Here is a 25,845-nt window from a genome sequence, read left to right as displayed (position 1 = left end):
AAGATGAAACTTTTGATCAGTCAGCTATCATCTACAAACTCTGTATTTTAATTCTTGATATTGTTTCCACTTTCAGGACTAGCACAGAACCACAGAATTGCTAGTGTTGGAAGGGACCTCTGGAGATCATCTAGTCCAACCCTGCTGAGAAGGCAGGGCCAGCTAGAGCAGGTTACACAGGAAACACATCCAGGTTTGAATGTCTCCAGAGAGGGAGACTCCATGACCACCCTGGACATCCCGTTTCAATGCTCTGCGAACCTCAATGTGAAGAAGTTCCTCTGCAGGTTGAAATGTAACTTCTTGTGTTTTATTTTATGTCCATTAGTCCTCACCCTGTCACTGGGTACCACCTAGAAGAGTCTGGCACCAGCCTGAGATATTTGTATGCATTAATGAGATCCCTTCTCAGTCTTCTCTTGCCTGGACTAAACAGGCCCAGCTCCCGCAGTCTCTTCTCACAAGAGATGCTCCAGACCCCAAATCACCTCTGTGGCCTCTACTGGATCCTACCCAGTAGCTCCTTGTCTTTAACTGTGGAGACCAGAACTGAACACAATACTCCAAATGTGGCCTCACTAGGGCCAAGCAGAGGGGAAGAATCACATCCCTCAACCTGGTGACCCACACCCTTCCCGATGCACCCCAGGATCTCATCATCCCTAAGACCAAGTTGTCCAATCAATCTTGTCTCAACACCTAAGCCTAAAGTTACCACATAGAGAAAATCCTGAAACAAATATGCAAGACTGGCCTCAAGATTAAACTGCGCATTTTTTTATAACATTGTGATGATGTTAAATGAAAAGTCTGCAAGGCAAACTCAGCAAGTAGGTGACAGTGAAATCACCTGCACTGTGATCAAAATCAATTCAGAATCTTCAGCATTACTATGTAGTGGTCACAAGCCTCATGTTTGAAACAAATGCATATGAAAGATAGTAAATGAAGTGGCAAACATTTTTAAATAACATCTTTAATTAAAGTTTTTGCAAAGGCAAAATATTAAACTTAAAATAGGTCTTAGTACATCAAAATACTAAGTTCTCTAATCGTATTCCAAGCATGGCCTTTGAAACATAATATCCTGTATATCACAGAGGAGCAACCTTGATCTGCAATTGTACAGAATGAATTTTACAAACATAATAAATATATTTACCCCCTTACACATAACAGTATATGTACAACAGCAGTTGACAATAGTAGCTCAGAACAGCAAAAAAGGATAGTCCCCCACTCCATAATCTATTGGTACCCTATGCACTCTGGAACATGTCTCATTGGATGACTGTACATACAGCTAACCCAAGGTAGTTCTTCCTGTTTAAAAAAGCTCCTTTTGTTCCACAACGTCTAATCCACCAAATAATAAGTAAAAGACACACTGCATGAACTGCCTGAAAAAGGTAGACAACATGGAAACCAATGTACTGGTTTTTACACATTTCCCAACCAATCACAGCAATGGGAAAAACGAGACTTTAAATGCCAGACACCAATACAGAACAATATGCAAGTTTCTTTATCTTGTATAGTCACTAATCTCAAAGTCTGAGAAGAACTCTAATCTCAGTTAGGGGTGTGTGGGTGGGGTGGGATGGCACACAAACCCCACCATGCTGTGTAAGGCAGCCCAGTATCAATCCAGTGTGTGTTACCCTCAAACCACTGTTCACTTCCTGGACATTTTATTGCATTCTATTAGGAAGCTTCTGCTTTGGGGGAAATTTTGGGGGGCTTTATTGGTTTTAAAGGAGCTTTTACAAATTGAAAACATTGAATCAATACGAACTTTAGTTAACAAGGTCTCCAACTCCTTCACTGAAATTAAGAAACTTTACTCTGGTAGTGTTATGTGGTGACATAATTACTGCTAACTGTCAAGTGGTGAAATTACTTTCACAGACTCAATGAAGTTTACTTTAACACTCCTAACTGTGCAGCAGAAAGATAAGAAAACATTTATTTAAAAAAAAATCTGTTACATGACACAACATGGTTTTTGCCCTCTTCTAGAAAATGTGCTTCAGAATCACATATCATATTATTGGAAATAAATTCGGACCACAATTATCACTTTAAATAGTGTTTAAGGAAACTGAATGATGTTCAAATGCAACTCATGTGTACAATGCAGGAAACAAGGAGTATGAAGCCTCAAAGAAATCTTATTGCTAATCAGCAACTGAGGGGGAATAAAAACATATTTTATTTAAATAGTCCAATATAAAGTTCCTTATGTGATTAAATTCTCTATTATCTTCTTAAAAGAAAACATATTTCAATTTGTTTTCCACTTAGATGTTTTTAAATGATTGCACACACTAAAACCCAACAGAACCAGAGCAAAATAGTTGCTTTTCTGATTGAAGCACTGCAGGAAATTTACTCTCTCAGGAATCAAAAGAAGTATTTCACACTGGCAAAACAGGTATTCTGCAAACTGAAAAGGCACAAGACTCAGTTTTGCCCAGTTGCTCTACAAGTTTCCACCAGCCATCATGGTTATAATTACGAAGTTATCTTTCCCCATTTTTTTCCATCATAAAAAGGTGCTCCATTATCTGTGCAAATTTTAACATAAGCCCTCTTGAAACCATTAATTGTTTCCATAATACTGAACTATTTAAATTGGGAAAAAAAAAACAAAAACAACAACAACAAAAGCTATTTCTAGGGGGAGGAAAAATCATTTAAGAACTATGAACGAGAGAATACCTTGCCCTCTGAAAGGAATGGTCTCTTTTGAACCTAATGAAATGGTCTGTTCAGTTATATCGTTAAAACCATGATTAAAAATTCAAGTACAATAATAAAATTAAGCAAACTACATTCTTACAGCAAGCTGCTACAATAAAATGAAATTAAAACATGCTTTTGATTTAGAAAAGGAACACTTGATGTAGCAATAAGAGCACAGATTGGTATGTGCATGGTTTGACTGGCTTTCCCAACACTTCACAGATACTTGTGTTTGAAGACAAAGCTCATCTGAAAAGCATACCATACAATTAGCTTGCAAGAGACTGTGCAGGTTCAGAAAGCTTCTAACATCCTTCAGAACAGACTAAGCTTAATTACCTTTAAAGTTCAGCTACCCCTTAAAAAATAAATAGAAAGGTTATGCAGCTTCTAGCATATTATGTGGGTGAAAAATATCACTAAGATGTATGAAAACAAAGTGTTGTACAAGTAATCTGGGTTCCAGTAGTAGAAAAAGGAATCTATAGCTAAAGGGATATTTTTCACTTTTATTGGTTTGGTTGTGCAGCATTATGGGAATTTTCCTGAAGTCCACTAATTAAGACTTACTGGTAACAGACATGGAAAAGGTGAGGGAAGGAATTAATTGGTATATTACTGATTTCCTTGCAGTTGTATATAGAAGTGTCAACAGTGGTAACAAAAATAAAATATCTGTTTTGTTCAGAAGAAAGCAAACACTGATCAGTTTGAGATACCTTGAAGCCCCAAGCTGAAAAATGCACTCTAAATGATGATTCCACTAACGAATAATTAATTACAAGAATCATCAATTAACTTTTCATAAAGCTTAGAATGTAGATGGCTTTCTAACAACCATATGGCTCCAGGCATCGCTTACAGGCAGTTTTAGTAGGTATCAATGAGAGCACAGGTATACAAAATCACAGCAAAAAACCCTCATACAATTGGTTGCAATTTTCCTATGTACTGTTGAGACTACAAATGCACTTGGAGGCAAGTAAATCAGAGAGAATTAAAGGTAGAGCAGTTGTTACATACTGCTAAAATACACTCGTGACTTCGCTAAATGATTCAGAAGTTTCCTTCTCAAGCAAAAACAAAAACAGAAACCATGTCTACTTCTCAGAATCTTCCCAATTTAAAATTATCTTTGCCATGTCCTTTTTTTCGTGATCTTTCCAAGCACCCAATGAAACAAAATTTTCTTGAAATGGTGAGTCACATGAACATTCCTTCCTCAACAGTTTCCGAAGTGTAATGCCCATTCCCTCTCCTTGTTCAAAAGTAACTGCATTTCCAAAGCAGGGTTTGCAAGAATGACCTATGCACAAAGACAAGTTGTTCACCTTTTGAGGAGAGGAAGGGAAGGAGGGGGGAACAACATTGTTGCTTTTCACAAATTAAACAAACAAAAAAACCCCAAGCAAACAATAAAAAAGGCAAGTGAAAAAGTGACTAACAAGGTTTAGTGCATCCGACTGCTTCATTTTCTGTAACAAAGACAGTCTAAAGATACTCTAACAAAATTTGTGTTCTCAAAGCCGTGCAGCTCTCGTCATGAAATTCCTTGCCATCTGGAAAACTTTAGAGATTAATTGCTGCAGGTAACTTTTGGCTAAACTTCTTAGTAAAGCAGGTCTTTGATTAAGTGTTGCAGCCAGGATGTTAGAATTTTATGCGATTTTCTGTATTAAAAATTTAGTCATTCCTATGGTCTGTTGAATTATTTGTGGATGTCTGGACAAGATACATAGTAAGCAGATAAAGGAATGCATCTGTTATGGCATTACCAACATACAAGATTCAAAAGGTCTCCAAACCATTAAAAAAAACCAACAACAAAAAACCACAAAAAACCAATGGAAACTGTTATTTGTTTCAGTTCAGTGATGCTGAACCACCACCAAACAGCAAGAATATAATTAACAATTAAGCAATCTTTTACGGGGAAGGAGCTACAGGTGCTTAGAATTTGAAAAATGCAGTCCTAAAAATCTATCACATGAAAATAAAGTAATTTTGAAATATAAATGATCATTTTACCTTTTTTTAACTGCTAGGAACAATAACCTGTTTATGGGGAACTGCATTGAAAACAACAAATAGATATAATAATTAATGAGCATATCAGAATTAAAAATATTTTCCTTACACAAGTTATTTAAAATTTAACACCTTAAGTCTTACCCTTCTGTACAAAGCTTGCACATGGTTTAAGTAACATTCTGATCATTCTCACTACCAAAAGGAAGTGTTCAAAGCAAAGATTTGTACACACAATAAGCATTTTCAGATTAATAATCTATTAAAGGGAATAGTTCCTTCAATCAGTGGAAGAAGTATTTTAAAACCTTAAATCAAGGGGGAGGGGGACAAAGCCTTACATGCTAAATACCAGCTGTAGGTACCTGTATGTAGAATTGATAATTAAGGTATTCCTAACACACAAAACCAGCTCCCAGACAATGCTATAGCTGCTACAGTCCATGGCTTGCTCATCTGAAGTAGTGTCTTTGTTGCCACATTTTTCCTTTGTTCCAATACTTTTGTTTATTTCTGATGTGCAGATACACATTTTGATTGGAGTTTACATCCAAGTCTCAGCCTTTCCTGCTTTTGATTTTTTTCCTTTTACAGGGAGTTTTTTTGTTTTGTCTCTTAAAACTTCACCATTCTGCATCTCCAATGGCTTTGGAAAATACATAATCTCTTCCATTAAGATTCATGATGCCATCTTTGAGATGAAATTTCCATTTGTTTTTACTTCTGTGAATCTAAAAGCAGGGGGGGAAAGTTGAACTATTACTCTGCATCAGAAATGGATAATAATGTGTAATTATAAGGGCAAGGAAAAAAATGAAAATAACTACTAGACATACATCACTAAATTACGACAAGTATCTTGAAAATCAATTGTGTGCTTAGGTATGGGAAACAAAACCTAATTATGGACAGATCAGTATCTTCTGGTTTTGTTTTTTTTAAATCACTGACAGCAACAGTCACAAAATAATGTAAGCACAGAGACATTCCAAAATGCAAAGCATACAGCACATTTTTATAAGTTGCTGGAAAGGAAGAATAAAGATACATCCACCTCTGATGCTTTAATTTGATTAAATTATCTTTGCTTACAACAGCCATGAAACTCTACTTGAAAGCCAGAAATCCTTATTTCAATTGCTGTAACAAAAAGACTGATGTTTTCAAGTAGCCCTGAAAGGGTGAAACATCAATTTTCATTATTTGTAGCTCTTGTCTAACCTGTATTCTGCATGAAGACTAGTTTATATTTTGTACATATAGACAGCAGGCCTATTCAACTTTTCACCTCTAATCTGAAGAGTTTGACTCTGGATTTCTGAAAGTTAAGTTTCGCTTAAAAGTCAAGTGGATCATTTACAAGGTTTTCAGTCTGAAAATCTTCACAGTACAAAACACAGAAGCCTAAGACTTACTGGTAACAGACATGGAAAAGGTGGATTTAAAAACTAATTCTCCACACATCACACAATATATTTAAAAAAGTTCTTGCTTTCAAGGATTCAAAAATAATCAAATTCATTTCTGACAAATAAAGGAAAAAATTATCCACTGGTTATTTGATAAGAAGCCACTATCTCTTCCTCAAGAGACAGCTCACAGAAGGATGGTAAAATGCTCTCTTGCCTTTGTCTTATAATTCCAGAGGCACCCACCATCAGCTGATTCAGGACACTGGGCAGGAGGAAACTGCTCAGATCTGAGCTGATCCTGCATAGTTTTAGAGACAAACAGATCAATGATTGTTTTGTAAGAGATGAAGTCCTTTCAGAGCACATGGCACTGGGGGTTAATGATGGACGAAGTTCTCATTCTTAACTTTTGAGAGGGTAAGGATTTCCAAGCAGTTCCTGTTGCTCAGCTTCAGCAGCTCCCAACAAGCTTTTCTGACTGCTGTTCTGAGGTGCCTCACTATTCTCACAAATTGCCTCAAAACAAACACTTTTGGACTACAGTCTGGAGGAGACAGATCGTTGGGATGTAGATACTGATACCACTTTATCTTAAATTGTCTGTTGAATCTCATGGCAAGTGTAAGCAGAATCTGGGCATAACTGAAGATTTTCTAACACAGTCATTCTTTGCAACAGAGGAGTTTTTATTCAACAAGCTTACAGCTTTTTCCTGCTTTAAAAAAGGATCCTTAGCCATCATAGTCCTATTAATCTAGCACAGGAAAAGAAAGAAAATCCACCTCAGCCAAAAGGTAGTTCTGATGTCCTCTAGACACATTTAAAAAATTCAAGACACAGAGGAATCCTTGGATATTCCAGGGAAAACATGAAAGAATGTAGTTATTACAGAGCAGGCAAAACAGTTCAGCAGAATTTAAAGCAAAACAAGCACAAACATTCAATTTTGGAATTTTGTATAGCACAATGCATAACACCAAAGAACATTGTCCTCTAGTAACTATTCTATGACCCAGAAGAGATACTCTTAGTGATCAAGGAATGGTTTTCCACAAGTCTAAATCCTGATGATACCTTTTCTATTCAATGCCACAATAAATGATCAAAGTTGTAACAGTCCAGCACTCCTGAGCCCAGAGGACTGTCCTTTTCATTAAAGGGCACAAAAAGACATGACCAAGAAAAATAAAATGCAGCCAAATTTTTCTAAGCTTTACTCATTACCAAGTTTAGTACAAACATGGCACAGAAACTTATTTTAAAAACAACAGCTAATTCTTGTATTTCCATTCACATCTATACAGACCTACCTGTGCTTAACAATCTCAAAGATATTACTTAAAGAATTAAGACATAAGAACAGAGAAAGCATAACTTATGGATTCTGTTTTGCAGACATTACCTTATCATACTGGCACACAACAACATTTTCTGTATCGAATAGTTCTTGTCCTTCCTCATCACTCACATCATCTTCACTGTTCAGAGGCTCCTGAAACAAATACATGTGAAAAGTTATGATACTGAGCAAGATTAGAGCTACTACTTTCATTACAGAGCTGTTACATGATTACTTACATGAGGCTACAGTCTTGTGTATGAACTACAGGACCTAAAATGCATATGAGGTGGGGAGAATCAGGCTTCCCAGCAGAGGGCTCATGTACATACACTCCCTTCCTACCCTTCTTCCTGAGAAAATACCCTTACTAGTTTTAGTCTGGGACTTCAGTGTCCAGGCCAGATTCTGAGCATTGCAAGCCTTCCATCACCACAACCATTCTTGCTCCTGTACTATAAATATTCTGGTGTTTGTAAAATTTCATGACTGACCTCTCTATAACATCAAAAATATTACTGATGAAGTTTTTAAAACAGCATTCATGACAGTTAACAGTTTTAGCTGTATCCCCCTGCCTTCCCCTGCTGCATTTCAAGGTGCTTTGCTAATACACACCATTTCCACAACTTCCATATGGGAAATAAAGAACCTTAAGTACAAGGATAACAGTTATATTCTCAAAATTACTGAAATATTTTATTATCTGAAACAGATAACTTTCGTTAAAATACTGACAATTTTCAATGAAGCACAACCATGCTCTGGACTTCTGAAATAACATTAAGTTTACCTCTTCAACTTGGCCATCTTCACCTCCATCTTTTTCTTTGTCTTCCTCTTCATCATCATCATAGTCTTCCTCCTCATCTTCTTCTTCTTCAGATGATGTGTCCCCTGCTCCATCAACTTGGAGAACAAGTGGTGCTTGTGGTTGTGCCTGTTGCTGTTGTGGTTGCTGCTGACCAGCTGCAGGAATCTGTGCTTGAGCTGGTGTAGGGGCAGCCACTGTTGTAGGTATGACTTGTGTTTTATTTCCTGTAAACAGGATCTGCTGAGGCTGAATAATCACTCCCGTCTGCTGGGAAATCCCTCCAGGAAGAGGAGCCAAAACCTGATGGAATATCATTGCAAGTACTGTGGCTGCTAATATGAGAGACTGCCACATCACTTACTCAAAGACACAACCAAAGAATATCAGACTTGCACTAATTAAAGTTACAAATACTCCACCTATATCTGATAGATAATTTAATTTGTAATCCCATACCTTCTTTCACTACTTGGTGTTCATTTTCTGCATTGCTAAACTTAAGAAAACCTACTGTCTATCCATTCTAAAACACTAGCACTGCCATCACACCAGAGTTCCAAGCACAGCAGTGGAATGTTTTAATTCAGGTGAAAGATTATTTTAAAAATCCCTTCTTTTATTAAAAAAAAAATTAACTTTAAACTCTATAAATTGTTATTCATGCTTAAAGTGCAGAACTGTGGCACTATGCTAAATTCTATGCTATCACAGATGTGGGGATCTGAGTTTGAGGTATTTCTTTCTGTGTGTTAACAGAGTCAAAACCATTTTAGCCAATGATCACATTTTTATGCACAGTATGTAGACTAGAATTATGCACATAATATAACCATCAGAAGACACACAAAAAGAATTTTAAACTGCAGCCAGTCAGTACTTGGCAAGAATAAAAGTGACATTGAAAACAATGTTTCAAAATTGTTCACTAAAAAAAACCCCAATAAACAAAACCCCCCACCAAACAGAAAAAACCCACATCACACAACTTTCTTTTCTTTTAATGTACCATTTCTGACTTTGTGTTCTCTTTCAATTTTCTCATAAAAATACAAGCCTCTTTAGTAATTGCTACCATGTTTTCTTTCTTTCAAGTGTGCCTATTCAAAGATTTTCTTTTACCTGCTGAATAACAGGTGCTTGCACTCCCCCAGGCTGCATTTGTGGTATGACCTGCTGCTGTAGAACAACTGGCTGCTGTGGTTGAATGATATACTGAGCTCCATTGGCAGCTCTAACTACTTGGAGGATCTGACCTGTAGTAAAGTAAGTATCAAATTAATCAAATGTACAAGTTTACTTTTTAAATCATCTTAGTTTAGAAGCTTTTTCCTAGAAGAATACCAACGACAACCGAATGAGAGAAACATTAAAATGCTTCGCTTTCATCAGTGAGAAGGCACCATGCTACAGTAACTGTGCCAGAAACACACACGGTTGTTTACCATCTAAACTTGATCATGGGGTATGCAATCCAAAAATGAATTTACTTTTGGTAGTCACAGTCTAATCCTTTAACACGGCATTTTAAACAAAAGCTCTCACCTATAAACATATCTCATGTTTCAAAAGATAGGTTTTACAGATAAAAAAACAAATTAAACAAAAATAGGAATACAGGTACTGACAATGCAAAAATTCTATCCACTGCTATTTCCAGGGTCCTGTCAGAAGATCTACTTTTCTCCAAATTTTTTCCTTCCAATCACCACATTTCAAGAAATTACTGTGTGTGTAACTTTCTTTGCAGCATTATTGTGCAGTTGATTTTGGGAGGGGAAAAAAAAAGAATCTATCCTTACACTTCTTGTCCACCTCTCCTTTCTGTTCCCATAACACCTGTACTTGACTTCCTTTCATTATCCTTTAGCTTTATTACCCTTCATCACTTCACAAAATACATCCAAGGCACACATCACACATCCCTTTGGAAATTGCCTGCAATTCTGAAAAGCAAGAGCTAAGATAGATTCCAACATTGGCTTTTCACATTTCTAATCAGAAAAGTAGAATAAGAAGAGAGAGGAAATTAAATTACATAACACTGAACTTTATACATTTCCCTCAAAGACAGATTTCCTGGAGTTCTACTTCCTGAGCAAATGCAAATCCTTATTTAGTAAAACAACTAAGTATATCTGAAAGGACTACCTTAGCCCCTTGTTTCAGCAAACACTGTAAGTATTTTAAACTGAAGAAAAATAATTACAACCATAACAGAAGTAACATATGCAAGCTGCAGATTATTCCATGCTATAATAAATAGATGTGCTTCCTTAAAATTTGGAAAACTTGTACTTTTAGACAAGCTACAAATTTAAATTTTATTTCAACTATATACCATCATTAAACATCTAGTTGTGCAAAGCAGGGAGTTTAAGCCTCAGGTAATTCTGAGCAGACCAGGTGAATTACTCTGGCAAAAGCAGCAACCAGATCTAGAAAAGCAGCTTTTTTGGGCATAATACAGAACTACACGAAGCATCAGATATGCTGCTCAAAGTAACATTTAATTACATTCTAAATGTATGGCATAACAGTATTTCAAATTTATAAATATGAAATAAAATTAACATTGCTAGAGAAGTTAGAAATTTCACTTTGTGTACTTAGCAGGTACAAGAAACCTTACGATATTCCTCATCTAAAGATGAAATGATCCTCTTTTTATACCCAACCTACTATCTGAGCTCAGATCATGCATCACAAAGCTCAGAAATACATAAAGGGAAAACACAGCAACACCTGTCCTTGTGCTTCATGAGCTTCTCTTAAGTGGGAAAAACTTGCACAGAATCTAACCCACACCACTGTTAGGGCATAACCACAAGATTCATATGAAACTCAGGGAGCAAAAAGAGTACAGGAGTCTACCAGAGAGACTAGACTATCTTCTAAGGGTGGAGTCCCCGATTCTGCTTTTAACAGTAAATAACAAAAAGTAAATCCCAGAATTTCTCCCTCCCAAGAACCCTCAAAACTATTGTTTGTTCTCAGTGTTACCTGAATTTGTAAGTATCTGCTGAACTGGAGTAACACCAGCAGGGAGAGCCAATGTAGCTGCAGTAGCTGCAGCACTCTGAAATACAAGGAAAAGCGTTTTAAGCACAAACATTGTCGCCAGTGTTTCATCTCACAACATCCTGCCTGTACCTTTTGATTGCCATTTCCAATGTCTCCACGCAAGTTTTTGGCATACATTATACTACTTGTAAAAATTATTTTCCTTCTTCCTTAATAGGAGGAAGGCTGAAGCAAAATCACTATATATCACAGCCTAACCCAACTCTACGTGGCTTCTTGGTTTATTGGCAAGCTCAGCAGATTTTTTTTCCTCCTCTGCTAATACAGCACAACACTGCATTATTCATGTGGTAATTTTACTCACACTTTTTCAGAGCAGCTAAGGGTATGGGCCTACAGATCTGAAGAAGCCTAAGATACTGAAGCAACGATTATGTTTGCCTGTCTTGTTTTCAGAAGGAGCAGTAATCAGGTTTGCATTTTTCTTCATTCTCTAAGTGATTTGCATTTCAAGTCCCACATAACACAACTCTTCTATGTGAATATATGCATACTGTGTACCAACTGCTCACAGAATTACTAATTTTTCTCTCAAGACATCTGATTCAAAGAGAAAGAGGAAAACTCTCAATGAGTAATGCTTTGAACCTGTGCAAGGAAACTGAATTTCAACACAATTATGGAAGCTCCAAATACAGAAATTTGCTTCAAGTCCTTAATACACAGAGGGCAATAGACTTCTCCAGGGGCCTCTCCATTTCAAGGGTCTAACTTCAGCCTCCCTTCCACTTCTATAAGGGAACCATGGCCAATTACTCTTTGATACTGAAAGGATTTAAACTTTATTACTGAGTAGTGTGCATACTTCTTGGTTTTCAGAAACAGCACCTTCCCATACTGGCTGGTCAATATAGTAGTTACAACTGCCAAGATTAGAGATTACCAAACAAAACTAAAGTATGCTTGTATGTATCCCAGACAAAGGCCGATGAATAAACTCTCATTACACTGTACCTTCCCAGATACTCAAGGTCTGTCAGACCCACTCTTTTATATCCACTTAAATGTTTCTAATAAGCACAAAAAATATTTCCAAACTCATTGTGACTATGTGCTGAACAGCAGTCCTTGGAGGTACACAATTCATCCACATTTTGACAGCAGCATTTAAAAAGCTTGGCATACTCATTTTGCAATACCCATCAACAACCTCTGAGTCATAAAACAAAGTATTTTACTGCTAGACTTGGAAACTTATGAATCCCATTGAAATGGCTGTAAGACATAAGAAAAAGGTGTATGTTTACGTGCTCTCAGCCTCCAAGTAAACCATGCTGTTCAAGTAACAAATTTAAGGCTCTTTTCAGTAGCAAGATCAGCAGGTAATAGAAAAGTGAAGGGTAACCAAGCTGTTGCAGCTTGAAAACTTGTTGCACCATGAAACTTTGTTTCATAGGCTTTTATTGTACAAGATGTAAGAACATAATGAATTCTGATCATAATACAACTGTTTAACTGGTATTAGTTGTTGTTTTCATGGCTACAAACAATTTCTTTTTCTTTTAAATAAGTCTTAGCATTTAAAGGAAGAGAAGATAAACAAAATTAATGTCCAGAGAGATAAACTCCAAGAAAATGACCAGACTCAGTTTTATATGCTGTTAGAAAGTTAGTGAATCAAACTAATGTGATCAGCAAAGATCTAAGTGCAATGCTAAATCTTCTCTCGACATAAACTTAAGTTACAGAGCAGCCAGTGCTTTTTCCTAAATCCAGCAAATACAGTATGCTTGCATCAGTTAATGGTGGTGTGTCGGCATATAAGCATAGCATTGTGCACACCCAAAGTACTCCAATTTCTGTTTTAATAAAAGTTTTAGTTAAACATATTTAAAGCAGAGGATCAAGGTAAGTCTTAGATTTGTTATCAGAACTGAAATCTTACATTACTGTTCCTAGATTGTCAGTGCAGCCACAAAACTCAAAGATGGCAGATAGCTTTATCAATGTGTCCTAAATTACATTTAAACATCTGCTGACCAGATTTGTGTTTCAAAACAACTTGCATGATGACAGTGTATGCCTGCATAAACTTCTGCTTCTCTTACCATGCCCGATGCATTCATGTGTGGTATCAGCTTGGAATCTGGCACAAGAACCTGCTGCTGAGGTGCTAGAAACAAAAAACAGAATGTAATGAAAAATAAACAATCTGCCCAAAATAACATCCAAGCCAGAGTAACATAGAAAGAACATCACCCAAACATCAGTTGAGCTTATCACACAAACAGCTACTAAGCACTCTCTGATCTTATTAAGTTTTACTCGCTAAGACAATATCCAACAGCAGCTTTGAGAGGTGCTATGACTACTTTGCCTTTACAGATCTTATTTCAAGGGCTTCAGTTACCTACTCTGAATCCAGGTAAAGTAAGATTTAAAATACATTTCTGAAATTAAAGGTATTAGTGAAATGCTGATAACCGTGATGATGTCAAATACCAAAGTTCTTCAGAAACGTCAACTGAAAATATTTAACTCTTAAAACAGATTTAATCAAGGATTGTTACAGGATGAAGAGTAAGGAGATGCTGCAGTTGGCTTGAGTTACAAGCAGTTAGCACAACTGTTAGCTCATGATCTTCACTGTCTTTCTCGTGTAGCAGAGGACGAAATGTGATCAACTACCTGTCCCACACAACAAAGCAGTTTTGGTGTGCTAAAGAAAACAGAGCTCAACTATACAATCTGCTGATCATCCAGAAATGCAAGTGTCTGAGCCTGTCAAACAAGCAGGTTGCTGGTGCTAATAGCAGTCATAGTAAACTCAAAAATTACACGACAATTTGAATGAATTAATCATTGACAAGCTATTCTCTATCCAATTCTCTAACAAAGGACACTTAAGAATATTTGGGGGGTAAACAGAATTTCTGAACAAGATTCTGGGGTGGGAAGCCCTGCAATGCTGCACCAGGATCTGAGGGCATCTCTCCAACTATCAGGGAACACAAGAAGGGCAAGTGAGCTTAAGGAAATCTCATGAACCTGGGCCAGGACCACACAAAGGACAGCAGGAATGCCAATCATCCCGATCTCTCCCTGTGACTGCACCAGGGCATGCAAGGGAACTACTACTATGCCATTTCCACCCCAGAACAGGAAAGTCAAGTAATTCATAAAACTACATATTAGTGATTAAAGTGCTTTGATATCCTAATTTCGACTGTACAATGTCATTTGGTCCTATGCTACAACGCTGGACAACAATAAATCAGCTTTAAATGTGTTATTATAGGCTGGATCTTACTCTACCCTAACACCGCCCTCCGCGGAGTGTGGGACGGACCTGCCCGCCAGCGAGGGGAGCCCAGGTGGGCAGAGTCGCGGCTCCTCCGCGGAGCGAGCGCAGCCGCTTCAGGCTGTGCCACTGTCACCTCGGTGGAGACTCCCGGAGCCTTGGGAGCTCAGGGGATTTATTTGGGGGCCTTAATTTCAAAACTAATTTTATCCCAACGCTCAAAACTGATTTACGTGTAGCCAAAATAAAACGTACTATTAGAAGAAAACAAGCCATCACCACCCCCCTCGCCTTGCAAAAAGCCCAACAAACAAAAGAAGTGGCCAAAAGCAAAAGACCCCCAACCCCCTCCACACACCATAGGATAAAAATACCACAAGAACAGGTTCTAGTCACATTAGTTCTGTTCTGTGTCGAATACAAGGTGCTTGGGTTTGGCTAGTTTTCGGAGGGGAAGGGAAGGAAATCAACTCACATCTATCCTTTGTGCCTGTGACGAACCCATGAAATCTGATAAAAAGACTGAAGTCTGTAACAACCACAGATAAGTATTTTATGCCATAAACTTAATACACTGAAAACCCAACCAAGCCTTTTGTAGGTGTCAGATTTTTTTACTCAGCATATATACAGTTAAATCCAGTAACATTTACCTTAGTTTTCAAATTAAATTATAATTGCTGATTTTTTTTCTTAAATTATTAATCAAGAACACACAAGACACTAATTACAAGACACCACACTGTTACAGCTCCCTAAAACACACCTTGACCATCCACATCTACACAATGTGCAATCTTTTAAGACCACAAAAATACCTTCACTCAGACTATTTTACAACTACTATTTTCCAGGTCCCCGCACTGAGTTATGCCAAACAATAACGGGGTTTTTGGAATAATTTTCTCCTAATGCCATTACTACCTCACAACTAAACCGTCAACTGCACATGTGTAGTGGCTTGAACATAGAGCTGCTAATGGACTTTGGAAGTCGCGTATTCTGAAAACATGTTACATTATAGGAGACAAGAGAAGAATTTAGCCGTTCTAAAAATCTTCGAAAGAATATGACTCAAAACAAATGCCAAAACTTTTTACCAAGACAGTTCTCTTTATGCATTAAATAGAGACAAGTAGAAAGACTAAAAGTTTTCCATCAGACAAGCATCCTGCCCTAGATTTAGAGCTGGACCAACTTCAGAGTCTTTTGCCAGAGAGTTTAGAAATTAAGTCTGACCTTGCTGAGACGCTGGAATAAGGACCTGCTGTGGCTGAGACTGTTGCTGCACAGTTTGCTGTGGCTGAGGTTGTGTGTGATGGTGGTGGTGATGATGCTGCTGTTGTTGCTGCTGCTGTTGCTGCTGTTGCACCTGCAATAAAAGCTGCTGCTCTTCTGAATGGAAGCCATCTACAGCCTTGGACTGCATCAGCTTGTTCTCCCACAGCTAGTTTGGAAAAGGAAAGAGAACTATCTGTGTACAATTTTTACTCAACAGGATTTGTAACAATATAACAAATAGTACTCCAAAACTGAGTTTGTTTTCACTGTTTATTTTGTTCAGTCTACTTAGCTCAAAAAGCCTTTAGGCAAATAGAGACTGAAGAGGTAACTCCACAGAGGTTTTGTGTTAAGAAAAGGAATTACATATCCCTTGTCAGTCCAAGTTTAAACTTTTATATTCTGTTTTGCAAGTGTGGAAGATTCTTAATAGAAACATGAATAGACTGCTAACTTTAAATAAACCTTTAAAGTTTCCCACTTCTCTACATTCTTTCTTTCTTACCTTTTCAATTTCCTTCTTATCTTTAATACTAATTCTTTATTACAGCTTTCCTCAAGCCATTTATTCTTGGAACTCCTCAATAAAAGCTGCTTAAAAACTACTGCCTTGTAACACATTTCAACAGAAGCAACCAGCATACCTAAGACACTGACAGTTTCTACCCCAAAATCAAATTCAGCTTCTCCAGTTCTTTACACCAGCTGACACGCTTCCAAAGGACAGTCGCAGACGCACAAAAGCAGTTCTTGCAAAAAGACAGTAATACAAGTATTTCTGATACATTGGAGCAAAAAAAACTACAGGCACTCAAGACTCATTGTTTCAAAATCTGCTTAGGACACCCTTCCTCTTCAATATTTTCCTTCTTGTCTCTTTCCTCAATAATCTTTTCTGATCACATTTGCAGAACACATCTGTGTCACAAACACCAAAGCACTTTTTTAGTAACACTCACTGTATTTTCACAAGACAGGTCACAGTCTCATGGGAAAAAGTCTTCATCTGTTACTGTCTAGTCAAACTCAGACTTTGTTTCCCTCTTCATCCATTGTTTAATATTTCAAAAATACTGTGGGTGTGGGACACCACACTCTCTAAAGAAGCTGAGACAGGCAGGATCTACTTTCCCAGTTTCCTTTTACCTTCTTTCTTTGGTTGCTTTTATTATGCCTTTTTCCCCCTGCCTTTTCCCTTCCCTTTTGATAGGCTTCTTTTATTCAGAAAAAATTTGAAGAAAGCCATAGGAGACCCCTTATAGCTCAGGTTAACATCCTGCCTTTATTCCGGAGCCTTGGTAACAGCTCAAACCCACTCTGTGTAAAATAATTCTGAATCCAAGAGCTTGAGAGAAGTGTGATGCAAACAATGTGATCTATTACATACCACCCATCAAAAGACAAGACTTCTGCAAACAACAAACCACACAAACAAAAATCTGACAATTCAACCAACACTGTAACTCTTCTTCAGAAAGACAAAAACATCAGGCAGAGCAGGCATTTCATTTTTCCTGCAGGGAAACACTGAGAACTGTCTGTCTCTAAAATAAACATTTTCCCCTTTTTTAAAGATACAGCGTTTTGGGAACCAAAACAACACAGTGAATTCAGATGCCCACAGTTGTCAGATCAGGGAAAGTAAATAAGGTGAGCAAACCGCTCTATACAGCAGTGTAATTCAAATTATATCAGACCACAGATATGCAGATTAATACAATGCTTCATTAACTAAAAATTAGTACTTCTACTGTGTACAACAGTAACCAGATTTGGAAACTAATTGGTGTATTAGTCTATTAAAAAAAATTTCAAGTTGCAACTTACAGTTTTGAGTTCCATAAGAACTTGTTCATCCACTCCTTCATCCAGAAAAACTTCTCTGACATCATTGATGACATCTTCAATAACAGACCTATACAATTTAGGCTTTTAAAAAAAGGTAATTAATCAGCATTGTTTTAAAGAAATTCATCACTTCAAAATGAGATTTCCTCACATAAAAAAACCCTCGGAAAACTGCATTACAGAATATACTGCATTACAGAATATACTGCATCCCGAGTGACTAAAGCATCCAAGGAGGTTAAAAATCTGAAAGAACAGCTCAAAAAAGGTGAAAAGGGAAGGGACTACTCATGACCTCTCATGGTATAACCACAGCACAAGTCTTATCAAGCCATGAGGAGTATAATTCAAAATAGAGAAAAGGAGATTGTGCTCCATTCAGTCACTTCGTTTTTTGTTTGCAAATGTAGATACTGAATATGCAAAAATACTTGCGCATGTGCAAAATATTCACGTCAAAGACCACTAGAAGTTCAAAAATATACTAGATAAATGCAGACAAAAAACTTGTTAGTGCTTGCCAGTTCAACGGGTACCAAATACGGCTCAGAATGATCTTGAGCTGAAAACCATTGAAGGCCCAAAAACCTGAAGTATTCATGTGAACGTGCTGTTCTTCCTTACATCTGTTTACACAAACTCTTGCAGACAGGATATTAGGCTAGACAGACTTCTGTTTTCAATCAGTAGGTATATGCTCTTACATTACAAATTTTTCATGGGGAAACATTACAAATTCATTGTTATTCTATTACACTGATTTCATGCCTAAAACTATCAAAGATAAAATAAACTATCAGTTTACTTGAAGCTGCCAAAAAGATCTGGAGACTCCATTCCCGGCGATGCTCAAAAGCCACCTGGACATTGTCCTGGGCAACTCACTCCAGGTGGCCTTGCTTGTGCAGAGGGGTTGCTTGTCCAGAGGTCCCTTCACCTTCAACCATTTTATGAATTTTGAAATGGAAGTACCATTTAAAACAGAGAATGTGAACATTTAACCTTACTAACTGAAGCTCAAATTTTAATTCACAGGACCATACAGGAACTGTATTATGCATCTGCTGTAACTTTTAAACAGAACAGCTTGGACATCTCTTTCGATGCAAGAACCTCAACAGGATTTTGGCTGGATTTAAATATCTGTGCCATCTAATTGTAAGGCAGCACTATGAGCTCTAAATTAGCGTTAACCAACCTGCAGCCTGTGAACCACATACACTTCCCTGACCAAAGCTGCTCCTTGGGATGGGAGTACATCAATATTAAATTGATCTGAAAGTAGCCACAACTTTCTCTAAACATCCTCCTCAATGCCATTCCCTAACTTTCTGAAGCAGAAAATCCCTAATGATGACACACGCAGCAGATAAGTTGGATAGATCCAGAACAATCATCCTCTACTGGTGTAACTGGCTTTGCCTCCAACTACACACACAGGAAACTGCACCCAGCACAAGCAGTTACTCCAAAGGATCTGAAACTACACCAATTTACTGCAAGCACTTGAAACATTTACTTTATGCACATACAGTGGCTTAAGGCAGTCCAGAGACGTGCTGAATTTGCTGCTGACGTGCTCAAGGCTACACTGCACACATTATGGAACTGTTATGACCTGAGCTATGGAATAATGCAGGGAGAAAAACACCACATGATTTACTAGTCTGGAAAAAGCTCTGTGGTCACTAAGCACAGAAAACACGTTGAATGTCTTTGCTTTAAAATGGGGAGGGGGGGGCGTGGAGGGAGGGAGGGAGGGAGGGAGGGAGGGAGGGAGGGAGGGAGGGAGGGAGGGAGGGAGGGAGGGAGGGAGGGAAAAAAGGAAACACCCTTAAAGAAACGCACTGAGATTACAAAGGGGTAAAAAAACATATTCTGAACCTGCAACTAAACAGTCTGAGGGCTGCTTAGTGCATTATGTCCTCACTGTTTAAAACAAACTTTTCACAGGGGCACACTCACGTGATTTTTCTTATAAATCACCACTTCCTACCTCCTCAAAAAAACTCCCCAAACCCCCCCAAAACCAGAAAAAAACAAGAAAACCCAACACACCATTCTGTCATTGATCACTTTTCAGCTTTAAAACACGTTGCTGCAAATCAAGTAGCTGAAATGTTAGAATTCATCCTTTTGTTATGTGTCTCTCAAAAAAAGAATAAATTCAGGCTTCAAGTAATGGGGTAAGTTTACCATCTTTGACAACTACATGTACAGCATCTCTGTCCAAAACTCAACTTCTCTGAAAGAGGCAAAACATAGCACACTGCATTCTTACTTTCCAGGCTTCAAGTGCTGCATTAACTGCGCTTACAGATACTGAAACAGACTCCCTAAGCCAGATGACTCTTGAGGACCAGTATTTTAAATCTGTGCAGTCACTTAGAAATACCAGGCACCATTAACAGGATTATTTTTCCACTTAGATTTAATTCATAGCAGATGCAAAAAGACATTCTACTTAATAACATTAAGTCCCACCATTTCTATAATTAAACAAATTGCATAAAGCTTATGTGATTCAACTAGTATACAAATGCTACTTAACCTATTCTATATATTGCTCCTTATTATATTAAAAGCATCTGTTCCTTAATGCCAAAACCACACTGCAAATAAACATGCTTAACCTCAGGCACATGAGTTACTTTACTTAAGTCAAGAGAAATACCTGTATGCCTGAAATTACAATAAAAATTCCAGCAGGATGGAGACTCCATTTTCTCCTTTAATCTTTCCCTCCTCAAATCACCTATTAGGTCCACTTTTCTAATAAAACAGGTTTTACACAAACAGGCCCTAAAGATTTTCACCACTAGATACCTCCTCCTGTCTTCACAGTCAGCCATTTTTGTAAGGATTATTCACAAAGTCTCATGAGTCTATAAAGCCCTATCAGAAAGTTATCAACATTCAGATACAACAAATGGACTCTGCAGTCCAACAATCTGCTTGGGAAATTCCTTTTTCCCTGTGTAGTAAAATCAAAACCAAAATTCAAGCAGACAGGGATTTCTGGTGTCCAGCATTAGCTTAGCAAGACATGCAGAGAGGCAGGTTAAGAGCACACAGGTTCCCTCTGCCAATGCTGACACAGCATCCTTCTCCACTACTTCCAACAGCCCAAGGAAGCAGCAAAGTCCCCCTAAACACGACAGACCTGCAGGGGTGCAGACAGCCGAGTGTCCTGCAGGCTGACAAGCCCACAGGCAGTTTGTACATGCAGGTTAATCTCTCTGCACAAGCCACATAGGGCACTGCATCTGAAGGTGGGTCAGAATTTTCAGACACTGTTCTGATCACATGGCAACATACATGATACACTCCTAGCTGTATGATTGGAATGAAGGGAAGAGAGAAGAAAATACCTGCATGAAACAGTGTCTGTCTGATTTTACCTATATATATTCATGTAATACTCAGAAAAGTCCTGTCCAGTTGAAAACATTCTCTTTTGTACAGTCCAGCTGAGCACCCAGCCCAGTTGCATTCAACACCTTCCACAGTGAGAGCAGTAATGCCTTAAAGAGACATTCACAGCGGAATTTTGAAGAGTATCACAGAACACTCTTTTCCTACCTCAAAAGAGGCATATCCCATAAAATTACAAAACAGCCTTGAGCTCCAACCTTTAAAAGGAAGCACATTGCATTGTTTCAGACACGCACTAAGTGTTGGCTTTAAGCATTATTTATATGATGTTCAAGCTGTTTATATAAGCCATCTAAGACTCTGGAGTTCAAAAATTGTTTTCATACATAGCTTACTCAAAAAATAAACATGGTAATACAACTACCGAGTAAGTCTAGAGATGGGATAGCAGGTGAGCTACCCAATAAATGTCCACATTCAGTCAGAAAAGCAATGAGAACAAATGAAAACTTTAAAGATTGCTATTAAAATAATTATGTTTTCATCTGGTTTATATTGAAGTGCCTCCCTCATAAAGAGTACATTGCTGTAAACTTCAAGCTCTTTTAAGAGCAAAATACTCAAATCACTCTTCAATAAACACTATTCCAAACACTTACTACAGATTAAAGACAACAATTAAAATTCCTTATTTATTAGATACAACCACAAACACACAGAACAGATTTGGAATCTAGCATTTCCCCCTCTGGGAACATAAGGAAATAATTATATTTCACTTTCTCAGTGCATCTTGTAAAGAAATCTCTGACTATGGTGAGACTGCTACACAGGCACACACACTCCAAACTGAGGAGCAACCACCAAGCTATTTTAAGCAGCACCACATGCCTTTGGGGGCTTACACTTCCTACACTCCTCCCGTTTCAAGGGTACAAAAACTGCAATTCTTGGTAATTGTTATCACAACACAGGATTTCAGCAGTTTGGGTTTCCAATAACCAACATGTTATGGAGAGCTATAGCACAGTATGCTTTGTGCATCTGGCAGCAGTTTGTTCCTGGTTGCTTCTCCAGCTCTCCCCAAAACACTGATCTCTCTCCCAGCCGTGCAGGTGCTGCTGTAAAATGGGCATACGCGGCTGGAGAGCACACCGTAAAGGTAACCAGTTTTAATCACAATTACATCAAAGATGTGCATAGAAAGGAGTAACACACAAAATTTACATCGTAAGCACTGCAATTTGAGCTTTTTTTATGTCATCATGGACTTTCAGAAATAAATTACTTTTGTCACCTGCAAAAACTGTTAACATATTTGTCCTTTATTAGCAAGAACAGATTTCTAGCAATTCAGGTTTAACTGGATGCTTATGAGATGCTACTGACATACTGGGCTCCAAGTCCAGCTTCCTTAAGTCGCCTGGTTGCAGCATTTCAGAATGTTCCTGTTCATCTTTGGCAACTCTTGGGTAAGCAGAGTGATCTTGGCTATTCAATGAGACCACAATTTGACAAAGTTGACCATGCACCATTGCAAGGTTTTACTACTCAACTGCAAATTAGCCTAAAGCACACCTGTTTGAAGCAGGCTCATTTTAAGCTTGGCTTTTGCTATTCCAAACACAATGTTTAAAGACTGACACCTTTCAAGAGAACTTCATATAACTTAAGACACTACAGAAATACAAGCAAGAGAAAGGAAGGCTTAGTAAACTGCTGAGTCAAAAATATTAACACAAGTATTCTGGAGATTCAACAACATATATATATACACACATATATATATTTCTACTGAGTTACTAACTTGGTCAAGAAAGAGAAGCAAAACCTCTAATTTCCTATGCAGAAATAAGTCCTTTTCTTGCAATAAAATGAAGCCAGAATCTTATAAACAGAAGGACAAATAACAGATTCAGAACACACACATTCAGTGTGCATCCTACTGAGTAAACTGCCATCTATGTAACAGCTGACTACTTCCCTAAATATTTTTTATACAAGCTGACAAAATATGAAAGCAAAGACGTTTCTTTGCAACTGCATGACCCTAACTCACAGGCAGGTCTGTAAAATTTCGGATTTGAAAAAGAAAACTAGGATGTTTTCCATTTTCTTTAACATAATATTTTGCAGTATACCAAATATTGTAATGAAACCAAATGTTACTGAAAATTCTAAAAACCCTGCTCTGCTTGGTCTGTTATAAAATCTTAGTGCACTTCAGTCACCAGAATCACTGAGTAGTATCTGCAGCCCATGACCCATACACAAAACTTAGTATCACTTTTGGGGGACAGCTGTAGCCAGACCTTGGTAAAGTGCTATAAAGTAAATACTACATCTCTCCCTGATATACTGGGTAAGAACCATTTAAACACTACTTTCTGCACGCACCAGAAAAGCTACTTCGAAGACCTCACAGGAGCACAGGAACGTGTGCTAGCTGCGTGCCACGGGCAAAAAAAACCCCAACAACCCACTCAAAAAACCCCCAAAATAACAAAAAAACCCTCAAAAATCCACAAAAATTCCCCAAACACTAAAACCCAAAAACAAATAAAGAAGAAAAAAGAACAGAAAACAGGAAAGATATAAACAGATTCAAATGAAGGAGGGGATGAAAACTGTCTTTGTACAATGCGTAAAAGCCAAAGAAAGCCCATTTACACGGGCTGGGAGGCATCCCCGCCCGCACCGGTGCTGGCAGAAAGCACCATCGCTCGGCAGGACGGAGGCGATGGGGTCGGGCGGAGCGGACGGAAGAGAAACTGGTGGAAAAGGCTGTTCGGGATCGGAGGGACAAGCCGCCCGTCTCGCAGCTCCGCCACGGACGCAGCACCTCCCAGCCCGCGCTCCTCGGCTCGCTCCCTATTTAAAGGCTGATGTGGTGTTTAAATGGAGAGGCGGTGACGTGGGGCTGGAAAGCACCTTCCCATCCTAGCAGAGTCTATATTAGAGAGCGGCAATAGCTCTATATAAACAGGGCAGCCACAGGGAGGAGGAACACAAGGAGCAGGGAGGCAGAAAGGCAGGGGGAAGCCATGATGGATCTGAGCGCCACAAACAAGGGGGCCGAGCCCGCCGCCGGGACCGCCGGGTTTGTCTCCTCCAGCGCTTCGGGGCGGGGGTCGCGGCCGGGGGCGCGCAGGGAGCGGAGCGGCGGCCGGGGGGGTTCGGGGGCAGCGCAGGGCTGTGGGACTGCTTGTTGCAAACCTCTGTGAGTACAAGTGCAGCAGCGAGCCACCCGCCAAGGTGCAGAAAGCACGAGAATGGAACAGGGGGAGAGATCTGGGGCTTTTTCGTTTTTTTTTTTCTCTTTTTAAAATAAATACTGCCTCGCTCGCCAGAGGGAAGTTGAGGGCTTCTCGCCCGGTTTAGCCGATCCGGCCGGGCTGGGATAAGTGCTTTTCAACCATCGTCTCCTTCTTACAAAGCAACATAAAATGGCTCCAGCGGAGCCCGGGCGGGCTACCCCGCCACCGACACCACAAAACCGAAACCTGGCTCGGGCGCCCCTTCCCCTCGCCTCGGGGCGGGCGGCAGCGCCCGCGCTGCTCCGGCTCTCGCCCCTTCCTCGGGCGGCTCCCGCCGGCGGCGCCCCCCGCCCTTCCCTTCCTTCCCTTCCCCGCCGGACCCCCCGGCCGCCGCCCCGCGCCCCCGCTCCCGCCGCCCCGCTCCCGCCGCCGCTCTCTCCCCGCCGCCGGGCGCCACAAGTTGGCTCCCGCCGCGGGGGCGAGGCTGCCCGAGCCCCCCGCCGGCCCTGCCCGCCGGGGGCCGGGACCGCCCGGGGCGGGCGGCGGGAGGGAAGGGAGCGCGGGGGAGGGGGGGGCGCCGGGCCCCGCCGGCCCCCTCCGCCCGCGCTGCCCCCGGGGCCCCCCTCGCCCCCCGACCCGGTCCTTACCACGGGGTTTGTGTTAGTCGAGCTCGCCATGTCCCGAGCCCCCCGGGACGCCCCCAACCGCGGGGGGGGAGTCGCCCCTAAAACAATAAACCTGCCCGGTGCGTCCCCCCAGCGCCCGCGCGTCCCGCCCCGGCGTTGGGGCGGCCCCGCGGCCTGTGCGGGCTCGCTCGCGGCCCGGGGCTGCTCCGCCGCGCTGCCGCCTCGCCCCTTTATATAGCGCGAGCGAGCGCTGCGCGAGCGGCCGGCGAGCGGGGGACGCGCGCGGGGGGGGCGGGCGCGAGGCACCGCGAGAGCTGCCGCGAGACCTCGCCGAGCGCCGCGACGTCACGTGGAGTGCCCGCCCCCGCCGCCATGACACCTACCGAGGCGGAAGTGTCCCCGCGGAGCGCCGCCGCCGTGACGTCACGGGGCGCGCGCGGCGGGGAGAGCCCGCGGGATGCGGACACGGGAGCGGTGGCGCTGGGAAGGGGCTCCCAGGCCATCGAGTCCGGCCCGTGAGCGAACACTGCCGCCTCCAGTCAGTCCTTGCACACCACCGCCTCCCCGGGCAGCCCGATCCGATGTTCAGCCACCCTTACTGTGAAGAAATTCTTTCTAATGTCCCACCTCAGCCTCCCCTGGTGTGGCTGAGCGTTGTGTCCTCTCGTGCTGGTTGCCTGGCAGAAGAGTCCGACCCCCACCTGTCCTGCGTCTACACCCTCCTCTCAGGTAGTTGCAGAGAGCAGTAAGGTCTTCCATGAACCCTTCTCCATGCTGAGCAACCACAGCTCCCTAAGC

The 25,845-nt window shown here is 40.3% G+C and overlaps 1 protein-coding gene across 1 annotated transcript; it reads right to left on the bottom strand.

The window, feature by feature from the left end:
- Positions 1-960: 960 nt before the first annotated feature.
- Positions 961-25,326, bottom strand: GTF2A1 (general transcription factor IIA subunit 1). Its single transcript, XM_071557736.1, has 9 exons — positions 25,069-25,326; positions 17,769-17,870; positions 15,900-16,107; positions 13,468-13,532; positions 11,339-11,414; positions 9,458-9,591; positions 8,318-8,638; positions 7,588-7,677; positions 961-5,504 (listed from the first exon to the last, which is right to left on the bottom strand). The coding sequence occupies exons 1-9, from the start codon at positions 25,096-25,098 to the stop codon at positions 5,397-5,399; spliced, it is 1,134 nt and encodes a 377-aa protein (XP_071413837.1). The 5' UTR covers positions 25,099-25,326; the 3' UTR covers positions 961-5,396.
- Positions 25,327-25,845: the final 519 nt, after the last annotated feature.

Source organism: Pithys albifrons, chromosome 6, assembly GCF_047495875.1.
Source record: "Pithys albifrons albifrons isolate INPA30051 chromosome 6, PitAlb_v1, whole genome shotgun sequence".
Taxonomy (NCBI): domain Eukaryota; kingdom Metazoa; phylum Chordata; class Aves; order Passeriformes; family Thamnophilidae; genus Pithys; species Pithys albifrons.
Note: the sequence above shows the minus strand (reverse complement) of the source record. Positions and strands in the feature narration are given on the sequence as shown.